Source organism: Engystomops pustulosus, chromosome 1, assembly GCF_040894005.1.
Source record: "Engystomops pustulosus chromosome 1, aEngPut4.maternal, whole genome shotgun sequence".
Taxonomy (NCBI): Eukaryota; Metazoa; Chordata; class Amphibia; order Anura; family Leptodactylidae; genus Engystomops; species Engystomops pustulosus.
Genome location: NC_092411.1, coordinates 148,734,249 through 148,751,624, shown reverse-complemented (window position 1 = coordinate 148,751,624; position 17,376 = coordinate 148,734,249). Strand labels below are relative to the sequence as shown.

At 41.0% G+C, this 17,376-nt stretch overlaps 1 protein-coding gene across 3 annotated transcripts in view; it reads left to right on the top strand.

The window, feature by feature from the left end:
• Positions 1–17,376, top strand: part of JAK3 (Janus kinase 3) — a 156,343-nt gene that overhangs the window by 85,751 nt on the left and 53,216 nt on the right. For all 3 annotated transcript variants that reach the window (XM_072156843.1, XM_072156833.1, XM_072156824.1), the window contains exons 8-16: positions 1,654–1,811; positions 2,005–2,116; positions 2,384–2,567; positions 4,049–4,167; positions 5,016–5,147; positions 6,368–6,452; positions 7,631–7,764; positions 8,789–8,921; positions 14,423–14,574. In XM_072156843.1, the coding sequence (XP_072012944.1) occupies positions 1,654–1,811; positions 2,005–2,116; positions 2,384–2,567; positions 4,049–4,167; positions 5,016–5,147; positions 6,368–6,452; positions 7,631–7,764; positions 8,789–8,921; positions 14,423–14,574 (1,209 nt within the window). The remainder of the gene's footprint in view (positions 1–1,653; positions 1,812–2,004; positions 2,117–2,383; positions 2,568–4,048; positions 4,168–5,015; positions 5,148–6,367; positions 6,453–7,630; positions 7,765–8,788; positions 8,922–14,422; positions 14,575–17,376) is intronic.

Genomic DNA, 17,376 nt, shown 5'->3' with positions numbered 1-17,376 from the left:
AGTAATGTGCCCACACGGTTACCCCCAGTTATGTCCCCACACAGCCCCTAGTAATGTCCTCCACACAGCCCCCCCTGTAATGTCCCCTACACAGTCTCCCAATAATGTCCCCCACACAGCACTCATAGCAATGTCCCCCACACCAAGCCCCCTATTAATGTCCCCATACATCCCCCCTGTAATGTGCCCACACAGCCCCCCAGCAAGTAATGTGATCACACAGTTACCCGCTGTAATGTCCCCCACACAGCCTCCCCAGTAATGTTACCCACACAGCCCCCCAGTAAGTAATGTGCCCACACTGTTACCCCTCAGTAAGTAATGTGCCCACACAGTTACCCCCCATGTTCTCCCCATTCCCTTAGCTGCTATTATGTTTTCTCCTCACCTCACTCATACAGCTCTGTGCCTTACTTACGAGCCCCGAATCTTTTGATCTAGCGACGCCCCTGCTACAATCACATGAGAGGAGATTGCCTTCAGGCAACACGCTGCTTAGCTTCACAGATTCTGCGGCCCTATACTCAGGATTTCCCAGGAAATAGTATCATTTAAAGAAGACATGTTCCAGGCCTCTCTCAAAAACATCAGCCATGGACTACTAATGGGAAACATACTTTTCATCTTTAGCGAAAGCAAAAAACAGACAAACGATGTGTGCCATTGACATTTTTTCCCTAATTTCCCTTAATATATTGACCTTTGCATCACCCTTCATTCCCCCCCACCCCCCACAGTTTAATTTCCCCTTTAGTGCCCTCCATAGCGCCCTGTAACATTGCGGCCTACTCCTCCCACTTACATTATGCCCCCAACTTCGGCTCATACTGTGCTTCCAGCTACCCCTCATGTTGTGCACAGTTCCCCTCATACTATGCCACCCCAACTCCCCTCATAATGGGCCGCCCCAGCTTACCCTCATATGGTTCACTAGCTCCCCCTTGTAGCTTTAAAAAAATTCATAAACACCAGGAACTTACCTCACCCCGTTCCCCTGCAACAGTTCTCCACCTCTTCTCCTGTGCGTAGCACTGAAGCCAGCAGACGGGATGAAGTCATATTATTGTACCTGCTGGCCTCAGGGAAACAGAAGCAGTAGCAGTAGATCTCTGCATTAACACAGTATTTAACTCGGAGCCGATGTCCTGGGAAATACCTCACAATGGCTGGGACAGCAGCACAGAGCCCAAAATCTGGGTTGGATTGGAAGATATAGGGGAGTTTGGGAGATGCATGGGAGAAGTAAGAGACAGTTGTGAGAGGAGCGGATTGTAGGAGAGCTAAGCAAAGGGTCTTGTGAAGATCACAGATAACATGACATTTCCTGTTACCCAGGTAAAGGAACAGCTGGATTAATCTCTATTAAATGCTAACTAAAGTGGTTCTCAAATAGTTGATGCTACCCCGTTTACTCCACGTTATTATTAATAAAACATACAGACTCCAAAACTGATCCTAAAAGCCACACACCTATGGTATGTGCGGATTCTATTGTATTCCCCTCTATCTTGTGTTGCTTGTTAAGGTTGCAGAAGATTTGATAGATCAGAATGCAAAATACAAAAAATATTGTTTTAATAATTCATGGTATTTAATGACCAATATACTGATCAATATTGTTATATTGCTATAATAGTGTTTGTTTGTTGTAAGGAAGCACAGTTTCGGATTTTGAGAGAAGCTCTGTCGTTTGTGTCCCTGGTTGATGGGTATTATCGGATGACTACAGACTCTCAGCATTATTTTTGTGAAGAAGTGGCTCCTCCAAGACTGCGATGGAATTTGGATAATCAGTGTCACGGTCCAATCACGTGCGTTACTCTAGAATGTTACATTCAACTATTACAATTTAGTCTAATGGGACTTGTACATAAATAATTCCATGTGAAAGGGCACTTGGGTAGCTAAAAATTCCAGTTCCTGGTACATAAAAGTAATTGTTTTATATAAAGAAAGCCACATGTCATTATATCTGCTACAATTTAAAATATATTTTTTTTTTAGCTCAGAGTTTGCTATGGATAAACTGAAACAAAATGGGAGTATTGGAGGAAGTTACCTGCTCCGTAATTCCCCCCAGGATTATGACAAATTTCTACTAACTGTGTGTTTGGAGGTAAGATATTACTTCTCATGTATTGGATTTTTATAAAATTTATTTGCATTAAAAAATAAAGCCAACTGCTGGCTTGTGGATGCAATGTACATGTATTTACGTACTCCCAATATATTGTGTGCAGACAGCAGGTAAAAGAGGACTTTATTTCAATATGTTTAATGCTTACTTTACTTTGCTTGATGATTTTATTTCAGTTTCCTTTTTTCATTTCCTAAAAAAATACAGTTTTCTCTTCTTAACATTTTACTGTACCTTCTTACACAGACTCCTGTGGGTAAGGATTTCCAGGGCTGCTCCATCCAATGTAAGAATGATACTTTTTGCTTGGTCGGTGTCTCCCGTTACTTCTCCAGTTTGCGAAGTCTTTTAGAGTATTACCAGCATAATAACCTACGCCTAGGTGGTGTCTCCACACGTCTGACATATTGTTGCCCTTCAAGAGCCAAAGGTATGTGAAACTGGAAACAAAGTAGTATGTTTATTAATGCAAATTAGTTCATGAAAGTTAGGTACATAAGTAATACAGTAGAGCCTGTCATGGTAATACTAGAACCTTTCGGGATCACACATTTTCACCTACTGACAGGTTTTCATAGCCTTTTTAATACTACCGTAATTCACAAACTGTATTTATAATAAAGTATCTTAAAAGTATACCTGGAACCTTGCCAGCAAACTGCATTGAGTCATGGGGGCATCTAAATCCCAGTCGTCATCATCATTATCTCCTCTCTGCTATGCCAGCACTTCCTCCCCTCTCTCTCCTGCAGACATGATTAACTAACAGAGATTTGCTTGCCGCACACCTATATGGCACAGAATTCAGCTAACAGCTGTATGAAGGAGGGAGAGGAGAAGGGGGAGGGAATTGTCCCAAAAATAACTCTTATTCCCTTTCCATAGGATGCAGAGGACAAGTGTCTGACTCTTGGATTCTGATCACTGTGGCCACCAGACCCCTATAGAAGAGAAAAAAGCCGTAAAACTTATGGACGACGCTGCTTTATTCACCTTGGGATCAGACACTTATCCACTATATTCTGAATAAGAATAAGAAGTGGGTTTTCAGGAATAAAATATTGATGTATCTTTTAGGTTTCAGCACCCGTTGTTAACCCTTTATGGGCTCAGTCTGAGCCCTCTCCATATAAGGAGGACGCACTGATCGCTGATTGCCACTGAATGAACAAAAACATTGTTTTCCCTCGTCCACAAAAACGAAAAAATAAATGCCCAAATGTCCTAATCTTTGCTTTTTCATTACCAATGAAAATTTTAAATGTGATTGACAGGTCTCTATTAACCTGTTTCAATCCTTCATACCCTCCTGTCTTCAGCGCTTCGCTTAGGCTGCGAAGCTACCATAGCTGCGCGGCCTCATCTGAGAAGACAGAGCTACTCCGCATGTAGCTACTGTGTACAGTACCCGGGGATCTCAGACGAGTCCGCGCAGCTTCTGCATGCTGAAGACAGGAGGGAAGGAGGGATCAAAAGATGCTACTGGGGCGTGGAGTTGCCATAGTGCCCGCTCCACACCGCTGCTACTCCATGCCCCAGTAGCCTCTTAAGAAGATTTGCATATATTTTAGATAAAGGTTTACTGAGGATCTTGGGCACAAAGAGTTTTAATTAAAAAAAAAAACGATTAGACTAGAATAGGCAGATCCATGATGGTAGGTCTCCTTTAATGAAATGGTGCCATGCATGCTCTATCTTTCCCCGTGTGTGCCCCCGTGCTCCACTGTTCTCTATGGAGGGGTCACCTCTTCCTCCCAGTTGGGTGGGCATATGGCTGTGTGAATGTACCCTAAGAACAACAAGTTTTATGTATATAAATTATATCCCTTAAACTTTAAAGAGAGAACAATGTATTGTGTTGTCTGATCCAACCAGATTTAACAGATCTGGAATATCTTGTTCCTCCTCCAGAGAAATCAAACCTTTTAATTGTACGTGACAGTTTCCCTCAGAGAATTATGTCACCAAGGCAAAGAAAAAACATCCCACTACTGACTTTTCAAAAGATTGATGTCAAGGATATTACCTTTGTAAGTTGATTTAAAAAATATAAGCATTGCTATCCCATTGTGATTTTCCGATTAAGCTGCACCTAATGTTGGACTGAGGACTCAGTAAAGAGCTTGTTGTAGAGAGGCTAGTAGGTTTCTTAAGTTTCATAAATGTATTTTAAGGACACCTGTCACCAGGTTATCCCACCAAATTCTCAGCACACCACCTGTTACCCCTCATTCATCACATATCCAACCATCTATTGGTCTTCTCCTGTCGCCATGCCGTCACTGCATAAATTGTTATTTTCGCCCAAAGGTTCATATGCAAATTAGGTAGGTGATGACATAACTAGATTGCTGCTAATCTGTCCCCACACGCTCCTCTCCTACTCCTAGTTGTATTTAAAATTCGGCGCATGCATACAAGAAGAGGGGGACTCCACCACTATGCCGTGCAAGTGTCTTCAAATGCGCATGCACGGTTACGAGATCTGTGACGAATGCTTAGGGGTGCTTCTTAGGGGGTAGCAGAGTGGAGTATCCAGACTGCAGCTTCATGAATACACTGGACCGCTCTACTCTACATAATATGGATCAGACCAATAGAATAGATAACGTCACCTTCCTAATTTGCATGTGAATCCCAGAGTGAAAATAACAATTTATGCAGTGACAGAAGAAGAAAAATAGCAGGGTAGAAAAGAGATTAAAGGGGGCATTAGGGGGTATGCTGAAAATTAGATGGTGTTACCTGGTGAAAGGTGTCCTGTTAGAACCTAATGGTTCTTAGCAATCAATCAAAGTAAAAACCCAATTAAGCAAATAATTGGTACTATGGTAATGTCTCTAATTTCTAACCAGTGGTTTATGGGATATTTTTTCAGTTGGAAAGCCAAGGAAAAGGCTCCTTCACCAAAATATTTCATGGGTTACGCAGAGATGCAGATGGAGAGGAAGAGCATAAAATTCATGTTCTGCTGAAAATTCTTGATGCCAATCACGAACATTACCAAGAGGTAAAACTTTCACCAGCTTTTTTTTCTTTTCATCATATTCCATAGATAAAAGAGGAAAGGAAGACCATATACCAGGGCTGCATAAACTAGACTGCACTGCCCCACCACCCTCCTGCCATGTGCAATAATAACTAATGAATGCTTCCATCAGTTAATCCATGATGAAAGCACTTATTTGTATACGTATTGTGTCAAAGAAATTATTAACTGCTCTCTGGATCTATGCTGCTTTGCTCACTATTGTGCACTGGCTGCTGGTCAGTTAAACAGGGCAAGTGTGGCTGCTAGAACTTGTGCTACTGACACAATACAGCTTCAAGGCCCCAGTAGAAGCAATTCCCAATGCAGAAGAAAAGTGATTAATCTTTATGTTTGTCCGGTCTGAGATCTACAACAACGCTATTGGTCTGTATTATTTTTGTCTTGTCGGTGATCTGCAATAATAGGGTCTGCAATAATGTATTATCTATCATGGAGTCTGTATTATTTATTGGTTGATCTGTGGTCTATAATATGTTAACCATTGTATGATCTAGGGTTTATATTACTCATATTTTTAGTTGGTTTGCATTTTTATTTGCCGAGAAGTCTGAGGTCAGTAGTAGTTTATTGTCTGGCCTTATCTGTTCTGTAGTATGTATTGTCTTATGTTTCTGGGTAGTATTTGAGCTGTACCGCACTATTTGTTTAATGCAATTGGGCACTTATTTTGTGCTGCACTGTGCTATTTGGTAATTCTTTTGTGCTGTTATGTATTGTCCCACAGTATTTTTTTGGTACTTCTAGGAGATGCTACGTTTTGGTATGTTATTTGTTTGGTTCTTATAGGGCAGTATTGTGTGCTTTTCTGCTGCATTTGCTTTTTGCATCTAAGATGATAATGATGTTATTTTGATCTATCCTTCAGGCAAAATTATTTTCTGAAATTTTTATTTTATTCTAAATTTAGTTTTTATTCACTTTTAGTGTTTAGATGATATTTAATGGTATACTTTTGTGCCCTTTAATGCTGCGTTGCCATTTTTGTTTATTGCGTTTAGGATGATATTTATGACTACACTATTATTTCTATGTGCTATTGTGTGTAGCATGGTATTTTTTCAGGGCTTCTGTTCTGATATGTAATGTTGCATTTCATGACAATGTGGATCTCAGGCCAAAAAAGCTTCTCCAATTCTACCCTTATAATGACTTTATGTTTAACTTTTATTCATTTTTAGTCTTTTTTAGAAGCAGCAAGCCTAATGAACCAACTCTCCAACAATCACCAAGTTCTATTACATGGAGTATGTGTTGGAAAGCAGAGTAAGTTTTGTTCACATATGCTGCTACAACTTAAAGCTTGAAAGCATTTTTTTCTTTTGGTCTTAATACTTTTCTCTTTTTCTTCCTGGACCTTGCAGCATATATAAATGAGGTTTCCATTCATACTCACGAAGAAAGATAAATAAAGATAATTTGTCTTATTTCCTGACTTAATTCCTTGCATATATTCAATAAATAGACTAATTTCCATTTAGTCGTTTACCGAGGTAGCACAAAGAAGGACAGTCTCTCTTGTGTAGGCTAACTGTAGCTCCAGTGGGAACTGGTACAGGCTATAGCATAATTCCATGCCAGGTAGGACTGTAAAATTGTCCGGCACTGCAACCAGCCACTGGAGGCTGATGCCTGAAGTTGCCTGATAAATCCGACACAGTGGGTTAAAGCATATGAAAAATCTCACTCCATAGTCTCCTTGACTATTCCACTTTTATTGCCCAGAAATGAGATTATATATATTAAATATATAGATATTTCCTGATTGTTCTATATTGCTTTTCGACCATCACTGACCGACCATCTTTACATACCTGTGGTCTTATATGTATTGTTCTATATTATCTTATTCTTAGCTTGCTATATGCTTAAAATAGTATAACCTATGCTGTACATGTTTTGCATAGGAATAAGAGTCCATGTAGCTGATGGAGGCAGCCAGTTGTTTTCCTGAAGCCCAACTTCTGTACATGGCCGTTTCAGTTGCATCCAAAGACAATGGGAGTCATTTATCAAATACACAGGCATAGAAAAAGGAGTAAAATTAGTTGTTTAGAAATCGAGTTTTTCCATCACTGTGGTCATAAGGAAGAAGTCTACTTCTCTATTCAGAGTGAGAGTTCTGACTCAGACAACTGAGCATCACCAGGCTGTACTCTAAACTTTAAAAAAGTGGTTAGATGCTTGTTCTATTCTAATTCCTATCGCCATAAGGAAGATAAGTGGTGGTTTCAGGACCAGTTAAAGTGATCAGTTCAGTCATAGAAAGCTGGAGCATATATGCTCTTCTTCTTCCTTCTGTTTCAATGCCAGGCTTCATTTGATGCTGTGTGCAGATCTGACCACACTGACACCATTTTGACAGCTGCACCAGGTGTGCGCATATAGTAAAATGCAAAAAAAAAAAAATCAAAAATATCTAAGTGTATGTATTCTTTTTATAGTTGTCATGGTGCAGGAATTTGTGTCTCTGGGTGCCCTAGATCTTTACCTGAAGCGAAGGCAGCAGAAGGGCCCAATACCTACCAGCTGGAAGCTAGAAGTAATAAAGCAACTTGCATATGCCCTATGCTACATGGTAGGTTTTGACCACATATTTATTGACACATGCAGTTTCCTGGATTTATTTGATTTATGATCAAAAACTTGGGCACCTTTCCATTTTAAAGTTGTTGTTTTTTTTGCAACAAGATAAGGACATCTTTTATGATTTATTTGGTATTATTTTCATTTTCTCTGTGAGCCCAATGCCCTCAGTGCTGTTTCAAATAGTCATCAGATCCTCTTCTACACGGGGGCGCCATGGAGTACCCGCCACTGAATCTCCCACTATATGTCTATCCACCGGTACACATTTGTCTGAGGCAGAGCAGTGAACAGTATACTCCCTGCTCAGCCTGCAGTAGAGCGTAGGATGTCCTGATGAATACGGCGCAGTGATATCACACACTGCACTGTCTGCGACAGTGAGCAGACACAGCGGAAGAAGAGGAGTAGGTCACCGTTCATCGGGGGAACACGGGAAGGTGAGTACAATTCTATTATTTAGGGGGTAGGGGGTGATTGATTGTATTGGGCAGGGGGGATGATTGATTCTACTGAGCAGTGGGGGATAATTGGTTGTACTGGGCGGGGGGTGGGGTGGTTGATTGTATTGGGAAGGGGGAGGATTGTACTGGGCAGGTAGTAGGTGTATAGATGTATTACTGTGGGGTGAGGCAACTGTATATAGATGTATTACTGGGGGTGGTGGCAGCTGTATATAGATGTATTACAGGGGGATAAGGTGGCTGAATATAGATTTATTACTGGGCTTGAGGGGGCTGTATTTGGATGTATTACTGGGGAGTTTACAGATAGAACTAGAAGAGTTTACAGAGCCAGAAGCAGACAGTTATCAACACTATTCAGCTTCAATTCGTGGATACTGTAGCCATCCATAGACTGTATGAAAAGCAGGAATGATTTCCCCATGTACTGCAGGCTTCTTTGGAAAAAGAACACGTGAAGCAGCTGTGTAATATTGTTGATTAGTTGCATTTATAAAATCATAATGCATGCATTAAAAAAAAAAACACTTTGTACTCATTTTGTTACTACAGGAGGATAAACACTTGGTTCATGGTAATATTTCAGCTAAGAAAATACTTTTGAGCCGGGAAGGAGACAAAGACACTCCTCCATTTATAAAACTCAGTGATCGTGGTGTGAGCATCAAAATATTGGATAGAGGAAGTAAGTATAAAAATGGAGATAATAAATAATAATAAATGCAATAAATATTATGTTTTGATGGACAGCTGCTCCAGTCTGCTGCTGGATGCATGTCCAGGAACTGCCTCATATACCTGCCTACTCCCGTCAGACCTTGCTAATTATTCAGTCTTCTGTGTTCTCTAGTGTTCTTGCTATATTGTTATCTGCTATCCTGTGTATTTGATTTCTGCTTTGCCTACTGACCATTCTATTGCTATACGATCTCATTTTGCCACTGGTTTTGACCCAGTTCCGTATGACTCTGCTTGACTGTCTGTATCTGTTGTTTGTCCCTTAGTGTCGTGTATCTCTCAGTGTGACCCCACCTTCCTGTCTCATTTTTGTGTTGGTTTTCTGTGTACCAGTGTGAGCACTGGTCTAAATCCAAATTACTGTTACCTACCACAATCTAGAAGCTGCCAGATGAAGTAAGTCAGTCCCTGTCACATTGTAGGGTCACTCAGGGTCCATTAATTAGGTTCATGATAGCGGATTTGCCCATGTCAGGGCGTTTTATCTCCTGCAGGGACTTGCAGGATGTGTTTGCCACCACTTACCCAGTCTGACAGCTAGTGCAAGCTGGACAGGTCTATTACACTTATATTTGAATTTTGGGAGTTTAATCATTCCTTGGTAAATGTAGTGGAAGTCTGGGAAATTCTAAATCCGAACAAGACAGAAAAAAGTTGCCTAGTTGGCTTACTCACTTTTCAAGTCAAGAAAATTACATCCAAAAATCGGTAAGAAATCCATCAGAATGTACTAGTACCATAAGTAAAACGTAACTTTTAATAATTAATGATAAAATAAGTTCACAGTGAACCACAATAATATGTACATCAACCATCTAGTCAGCAAAAAGACATCAGAAAGGGAGCTCGTTCAGACCTCCAATAAGTCTTGTCTGACACGGTCCCCAGTAATACCTCACCGTGCCTTAGTGCATTCCTGTATAGCATATGACATGGTGCATCATCTCAAAACCACGGACCAAAATTAATCCTGACAGTAAGGAATAATAGGAAACACCAGTCTTCGATGCGCCGTCTCCTGGTCGAGTGGTACTAATCCAGAGGTACAGGACCTATTAAGCTTTACGATCGGTTTGTATCCTGACCCCGCAATGTTGCTCCCGCCCTGACAAGGACGGTCCCAGTACTGTCCCTTACAGACCCTGTTAGTCCCTAATATGTAATCCCTACGCGTTTCATACGCGTAGGGATTCATGGCCCATGCGAATACATCTAGCCACCATACTAGTAAAACTTGTATTTTACGGGCCACTGTTTGTTTTTGATTCATTTTTACCCCTTGATGTTGAGGTTTTGCAGCCATACTTAGCATCAAGGCTGCATAGTCCACTACATAACTATATTCCCCTGATGAGAGCTTCACACGACGTGTGAAACACATAGGGATTACATCACTACACATGGCACTTACTTTAATTTGCATTTGCAAATTTACTGACATTGAAAAAGTTGTAAGAGGGTGCTGACCGCTCCATCCTGTCATTTGATGCTGTAAAGGTATTTGACAGGATGGATTGGTGGTAGCTTTGGAAAGTTTTGGAGAAATAAAATGTGTTCAGACAGTGTATGCGTCTATAGTAGCAGGGATTAGTGTCAATGAGTCTCCTTTGAACCCTTAGGTTTGACTAGAAATACCCACCAGGCAGTTCCCCTCTCCCTCTGCTCTTTGCAGTCTTCATTGAGCTTGAGTGGATTCATGGTTGGGGGGTTCTGGGGAAAGGGGTGTAGGATCTTCCTGTATGTGGATGGTATTATTTTGACAGTTTAGAAATAAAGTGAAGTCCTGGGTATTATGCAGGTTATTGAAAATTTTAGGTTCGTTTCAGCGTTTACGATAAAATGGAAAAAATCGACTCTTCTGTCAGTATATAAAGGGATTTGGTTCAAAAAGATACCCCATACAGGATATTTATGCATAATTACTACAATTTTAGTGGTTAGGAAAGAATAGGAGAGAATCGCATGTTTTATAAAAATTAATTAGCTATAGTAACGAGAAGATGGCAAGAATTTATGTTTGCACTGATAGAAAGTGGGAAACTTCAGGAATATATAAGAAATGGGTTGTATGGGAATTAGCTCACAAATGGGGGGTCTTGTTAAAAATGATTTTTCATGATTGATAGTATTTTTGAGTATACTCCTATTTATTAATCACTATTTTCCAGAATTTATTATAATCCCTGAAAACTCTTTTCAAGTTAACAATGGGATTAAACAGGTAGTTAAACCACAGGTAGTTATTGATAAGCAAATTTGCATGTTTACAGAGTTGAAAAGGAAATATAAAGCTAAGTTTTTAGCTTACTTCAGATATTGCCAGCTGTTTCATGCTTGTTGCATGACTGTGGACAATAAGAAAGTATAGTTTAAAGCACATGATTGTATTATTTTTCTCTTAAAGGGTTTTCCCATGAAAAAAATCTCTTAAACTTGAATCCCCTAGTGATGTTCAGACAGTAAAGGTCATTCTAACCCCTTCCTTTGCAATTGTAGTCAGTTTTATTGCTGTTTTTGCACCTATCACTCTCTGGTCTGGTTAGTGTAACATTCCAGAGTGTGGGCAGGCAATAGCTGAGCAGACACTTCCTGATTCCTCTGTGCTATGAGATGTTTTGTGCTGACAATGTGCTTGGATTATCATGGCGCAAGGTTTATCTATACCTTCATTTGGCTTCAGAAGATTCTACTAGACTGAGATTTGCTGCTTGTAATGTCCTTGCTTTTTCTTGCTTGACTTTGGTGGTAGATTTCCTTTAAAAGGGTTACACGAACTCTCATTATAGACAGTAAATTTACTATTCTGGTTTTTATAATGACCTAGCCGGGGGTTCATTTTTACCCATTTTGTTTAGTGTGGAGGATTTTTTAAACTCACTGCTAGGTACTAACTAATAAACTATAATTAGGTTTCTCTTATACCTCTTGGACAACCAAAGTCGTTTTTTCCAATTATCTACATTTTTATATTTGTCCTTGTATGGCTTCTGCAAATCAACCATTCAAGGGGAGTCAGGACACTTAACATAAATAAAGTTTCTTAACCCCTTGTTACCTGTATCCTGTAATTTCTTTGCTATCCCCCTCAGAGCTGCAATGGCTGCCTCCTCTCCATGTACTGATAAGCCCTATGAATGTTTTTTTACACTTCATGGTCAGTCATGGGAGGGGAAGGAGCTGCTGCTGCCTGCTCACAGAGGAGGAGGTCATGTGACATTGAATGTAGCAGAGCTGCATGTGTGCATGCAGATGTCTCCTTCACAGAATAGCGAGGTACAAGATTTCTGTATTCCCTATCATTCCCTCCATCCCAGTCTGTGATTATACAGAACTTTCTTTGTCTGTCTCTGCTTCTCATGCTGCTCACTTCCCCCACCTTGTCATCGGCAGTATCAGTGTTGCGCTGATAAGCTATTAACCCATAGTGCTCCCAGGCATAGACTGCATATAACTGGTTTACTTATGATTTATTTCACTTATAACTTGTTCCCTGCTCCTCCATGTAATGGAAGCTGGCAGGCTAGTCACCATATACATCCTGTATGTGCACTGTGAATTGTTCAGTGGATTTACTTGTAGGAAACTAAATGGATTTAATGCTAAATTACTTTGAGAGAGATCACAAGGCATTATGGGATCTTTAGGCTAGCTAACTGGTCTCAGCCTGAGGGCATAGACTGACAGATATTAGTCTCCACCCACTTCACCTCCAGTGAGAATGATTATTGCAGTACATGCAATGCTGTCGGCTTCTCCTATAGGTCCTAGCTGACCTGGCTGACAGGGGGCATGCTGGGGGAGTGTCGGCCGGCCCCCTTATAAATAACGCCGACTGCAGCCCACTAGATATGAGGATCCGACCTCTTATTTTGTAAGAGGTCGCATCTGTTTAAACCACCTTTCCGACCATAAATTTAAAAAAGAATTGCTGGGGAGAAAGGGGCCAGGGAGAGGGTTATGGGGGGCACATTTGGTGGGGCCTTTTTTGGAGTGACAGGTCCGCTTTAAGGACTGTATGGACTTTTGATCATTTTTAATAGAATTTTTTATATTTTTCATGGCAAAAAAGTGACATTTTCAAATTTGGGCTCTATTTTCCATTACGGGGTTAAACGCCAGGAAAAACTGTTACTATATTTTTATAGATCGGACAATTTGGGAAGCAGTGATACATAACATGTTTATGATTTTTAATGTTTATTTATATTAATATCAGTTCTACAGAAAGGGGGTGATTAAATTTTTTAGGTTTTTCTCTTTTTAATTTCACTATTTTTCAGACCCCCTAGGGCAGTGATGGCAAACCTTTTAGACACCGAGTGCCCAAACTACAACCAAAACCCATGTATTTTTCGCAAAGTGCCAAGGCGACAATTTAAGCAGTAACTTATTACTCCCTGCTCTTTCGCAGGTTGGAATTGTATAGGCATCTGAGGACGCCAATACAGTAGAAAGAAGGAGAAAAAGTTTGGATTATCATTGTAGCTTCCTTCTAGGGTCCTGGGCTGCAAGAGGCCTTAAGTCCTGTCTGACGAACACTGCCCTTGGGTGATGGCAAGGGTGCTCATAGAGAGGGCTCTGAGTGCCACCTCTGGCACCCGTGCCATAGGTTCGCCACCACTGCCCTAGGGTATTTTAGCCCTACGTTGTCTGACTGACCCTACCATATACTGCTATACTACAGTATGGTTGTATTTAGGGATTTTACACATCATCTATTACAATGTGCAAATCCCACATGAGCTAAAATCACACAGCCTTGGGTCTATGTAAGACTTCACAGGGGGCGATCCAATTCAAGATGATGGGACATAGGTGCCGTTGGGATTTAAATGCCTCCTCCACAACATCAGGGAAAGTAGTTAACAATGCATACTAGAATGCGATCAATATAATTCAAATGAATTGTATTATTTATAGCCAATAAACATATTAAAATGCATACATACTAAGCAGAAGTAGATGATACAGTAGACATGCCCACAGGCTACTTCATCTCAAATGACAGAAATAAATGCCCAAATGTTGGTCAACATACAATATGATTGTATATATAGACCACTATGGCAAGCTTAAAAGATATGGGGAGAGGCTCCACCGAAACTCCACACGTATCGTCAGCTGTCTGGCTTCCTCAGGGGTCTAGCTGACAAAAGGTTAGAGGAAATCTACAAATCAATATCAAACTTGAATGAGGAAAACTTACTAATTAGCTACCATTTGCCCTCTGTGATCTGGCTTTACAGACGGTTACACTGTGTCACCCTCCCCCTGCTTACTCTGCTTGTGCAGTGAGCACAAAAGCAGGTTTGTAAGTTTGTTTTAGGAGAATTGTTTGGCTTCAGAAGACTTTGGTATTAATAGGACTGGACACCAACTACAGAATATTCAGCATCATGTGAATGAAATATAATAACATGATGACCATAAACTGATTTTTCTTTTCAGTGCTCATAGAGAGAATCCCATGGGTGGCTCCTGAATGTGTGTCAGATGCAGGGAATTTGGCTCTTGAGTCTGACTGTTGGAGTTTTGGGGTCACAATGTGGGAAATCTTTAATGATGGTATTGTACCCCTCAGTGCAGAGGAACCTGAAAAGGTAAGAGAGAGTTATAAAGTTGCGGTTGTATATATAATCCATATCCTGCATTTTTATCTTTTGCATTTCCGTGTTTTTCATGTGCTACTGACTTATGTGTCTTTACATTTATAGCATAGATGATATAGAGATTTCTAATAAAAGGGACCAAAATTTTAACACCCAAAAATTACTGTAAAATTGGGGTTGTAAGGGGTACAGGCTGCTAAATGGGGGTAGTAACATGGAGATTGCCCTGCCAAAAATGGGTTAGGAAAAGTACCGTATATACTCGAGTATAAGCCGACCCGAGTACAAGCTGAGGCCCCTAATTTTACCACCAAAACTGGGAAAACCTATTGACTCGAGTATAAGCCGAGGGTGGGAAATGCATTGGTCACAGACCCCACCAGTATATAGCCAACCAGCCCCCTATAGTATACAGCCTGCCCCCAGTAGTATACAGCCCAGCCCATCTTGCCCCCAGTAGTATACAGCCAGCCCATCTTGCCCCTAGTAGTATACAGCCCAGCCCAGCTAGCCCCCAGTAGTATACAGCCCAGCCCAGCTTGCCCCCAGTAGTATACACCCTACCCCCAGTAGTATACAGCCTGCCCCCAATAGTATACAGCCAGCCTGCCCCCAGTAGTCTACAGCCAGCCCCATGTAGTATACAGCCAGCCCCATGTAGTATACAGCCAGCCCCATGTAGTATACAGCCAGCCCCATATAGTATACAGCTTGCCCCCAGTAGTATACAGCCAGTCCTCAGTAGTATACAGTCACCTCAGCCTGCCCCCAGTAGTATACAGCTTGCCCCCAGTAGTATATAGCCTGCTCCCAGTAGTATACAGCTTGCCCCCAGTAGTATATAGCTTGCCCCAGTAGTATACAGCACCCCAGCCTTCCCATTGTAGTATACAGCCCAGCCCAGCCTGCCCCCAGTAGTATACAGCCTGCCCCGTGTAGTATACAGCCACCCCAGCATTAAAAAAAAAACTTATATACTCACCCTCCGGTGGCCTCGATGCGCAGCGCTGCTCCCCAGATGTCCGCGCGGCTCGTCTTCAGGCTTCTGTGCCCGTCTTCCTTCTTCTGCTGGGCGCCGCCATTGCTCTCTCCTGGGCCGGCGCCTAGTATGACGCGCCGCTGCTGACGTCATGCTAGGTGCCACCCGGGAGAAATACAATGGCGGCGCCGAGCAGAAGAAAGAAGACGGGTACAGAAGCCTGAAGACGAGCTGCGCGGACACCGGGGGAGCGGCGCTGCGCATCGGGGCCACCGGAGGGTGAGTATATAAGTTTTTTTTTAAAGTAATTTTTATTGACTGACTGCTGTATTGACTCGTGTATAAGCCGAGGGGACGTTTTTCAGCACATTTATTGTGCTGAAAAACTCGGCTTATACACAAGTATATACGGTACTTAAAATAATAACATAGCATAAGAATGTAATAAATAAATAATATTAAAAAAATGAAATGCTGTTTATGTCATTGAGGTTAAAGGCACTCAGTGTGTTTGGACCCAGTTATTCTCTCTTCAGTAAAAGAAACAACGTGAATACCAAAAAAAACCTTCTTACAGCAGTTAAAGGCACTCTGGATGTTCAGACCCAGTTATTCTTTCTGTAGTAAAAGAAACAATGGGAATACCAAAAAAAACCTTTTTCTCACTGCAGTTGAAAAATGCTGTGGCGTTGTGTTACAGACAGCAATTTAGAAATGTACATATTTAGCTATGAAAAAAACAAATGCAATTGTAGACCTCAGTTTACAAATTCTCAAACCAGTGAAATAAAGAGAAGTAATTATAACACCATGTGATTTGTCACTGTTAAAGATTCCAAGTACTGCGGTCAACAGACCAATAAATGAACTAGAAATGAATAAATATTTCTAGGAACATGTAAATATTTTGTAAAAAATGGGGTATATCAGTTTTTTACCCCAAAGTTGCATTCTCAGCAGGAATCTCTTTGGGAAGGAAATTATCTCCCTTATTTCTTACCGGATTGCAACACCTTGCAATCCGGTAAGTATACTTTTTTGGCTCAAAAGGAAAGCAAACGTACACATCCTGTCTTTGGTAAAAACCACTACTGGACCAAAGTGATAATACTTCAAGCCTGATGAGAGCATTTTGTGCTAACTACACTACCCTTAAAATCTGCTACTTGCATATTTATAGCAATTCATGACATACATGGTGTCTTTACTCATTATTACTCATGCATCTCTGAACCCCACCCATACTTCTCCAAACTGAAGAAACATACCTTACTATCTGGCCCCATGCAAGAGGAAAATGTCTTCCTTACTTTAGCTTCTCAACACAATAATAAATCCCCTGGCCCTTATGGCTAATTTACAGAATACAACAACATTTTATGACCTCTATTCCCTCCTAAATCAGATGTCCCCAGTGGAAGGCTTTCATGATGAATATTCTGGCTAAGATGCTGATGGACTTCAGTATTTCCTTTCTTGACAGCCAAATGGGCTTTAGCAAGGACTGTCACTCTACCAAGACAGTGCACGCTACAATGGCAATGGCTCAAGCGCATCATTCATGCTTTCTGCTCCTTATCCTTGATTATTTCCTGTGAAAACGTAAGAGTCCTGCTGACGCCTTTCAGCTAATTACTAATCCTTATTTGGAATGATGAAAGGGAAAACAGTATATTGAAAAGTAAAGGCCCCGAATAAGAAAGTAAAACAACCAAAAAAACTAAAAAAAACATATGACGATTAAACAAGAGATAAAGAAACAAAATGGCAAGTTAACGGAAATGGCAAGTTAAAAAACATGGAAAAGATAAAAA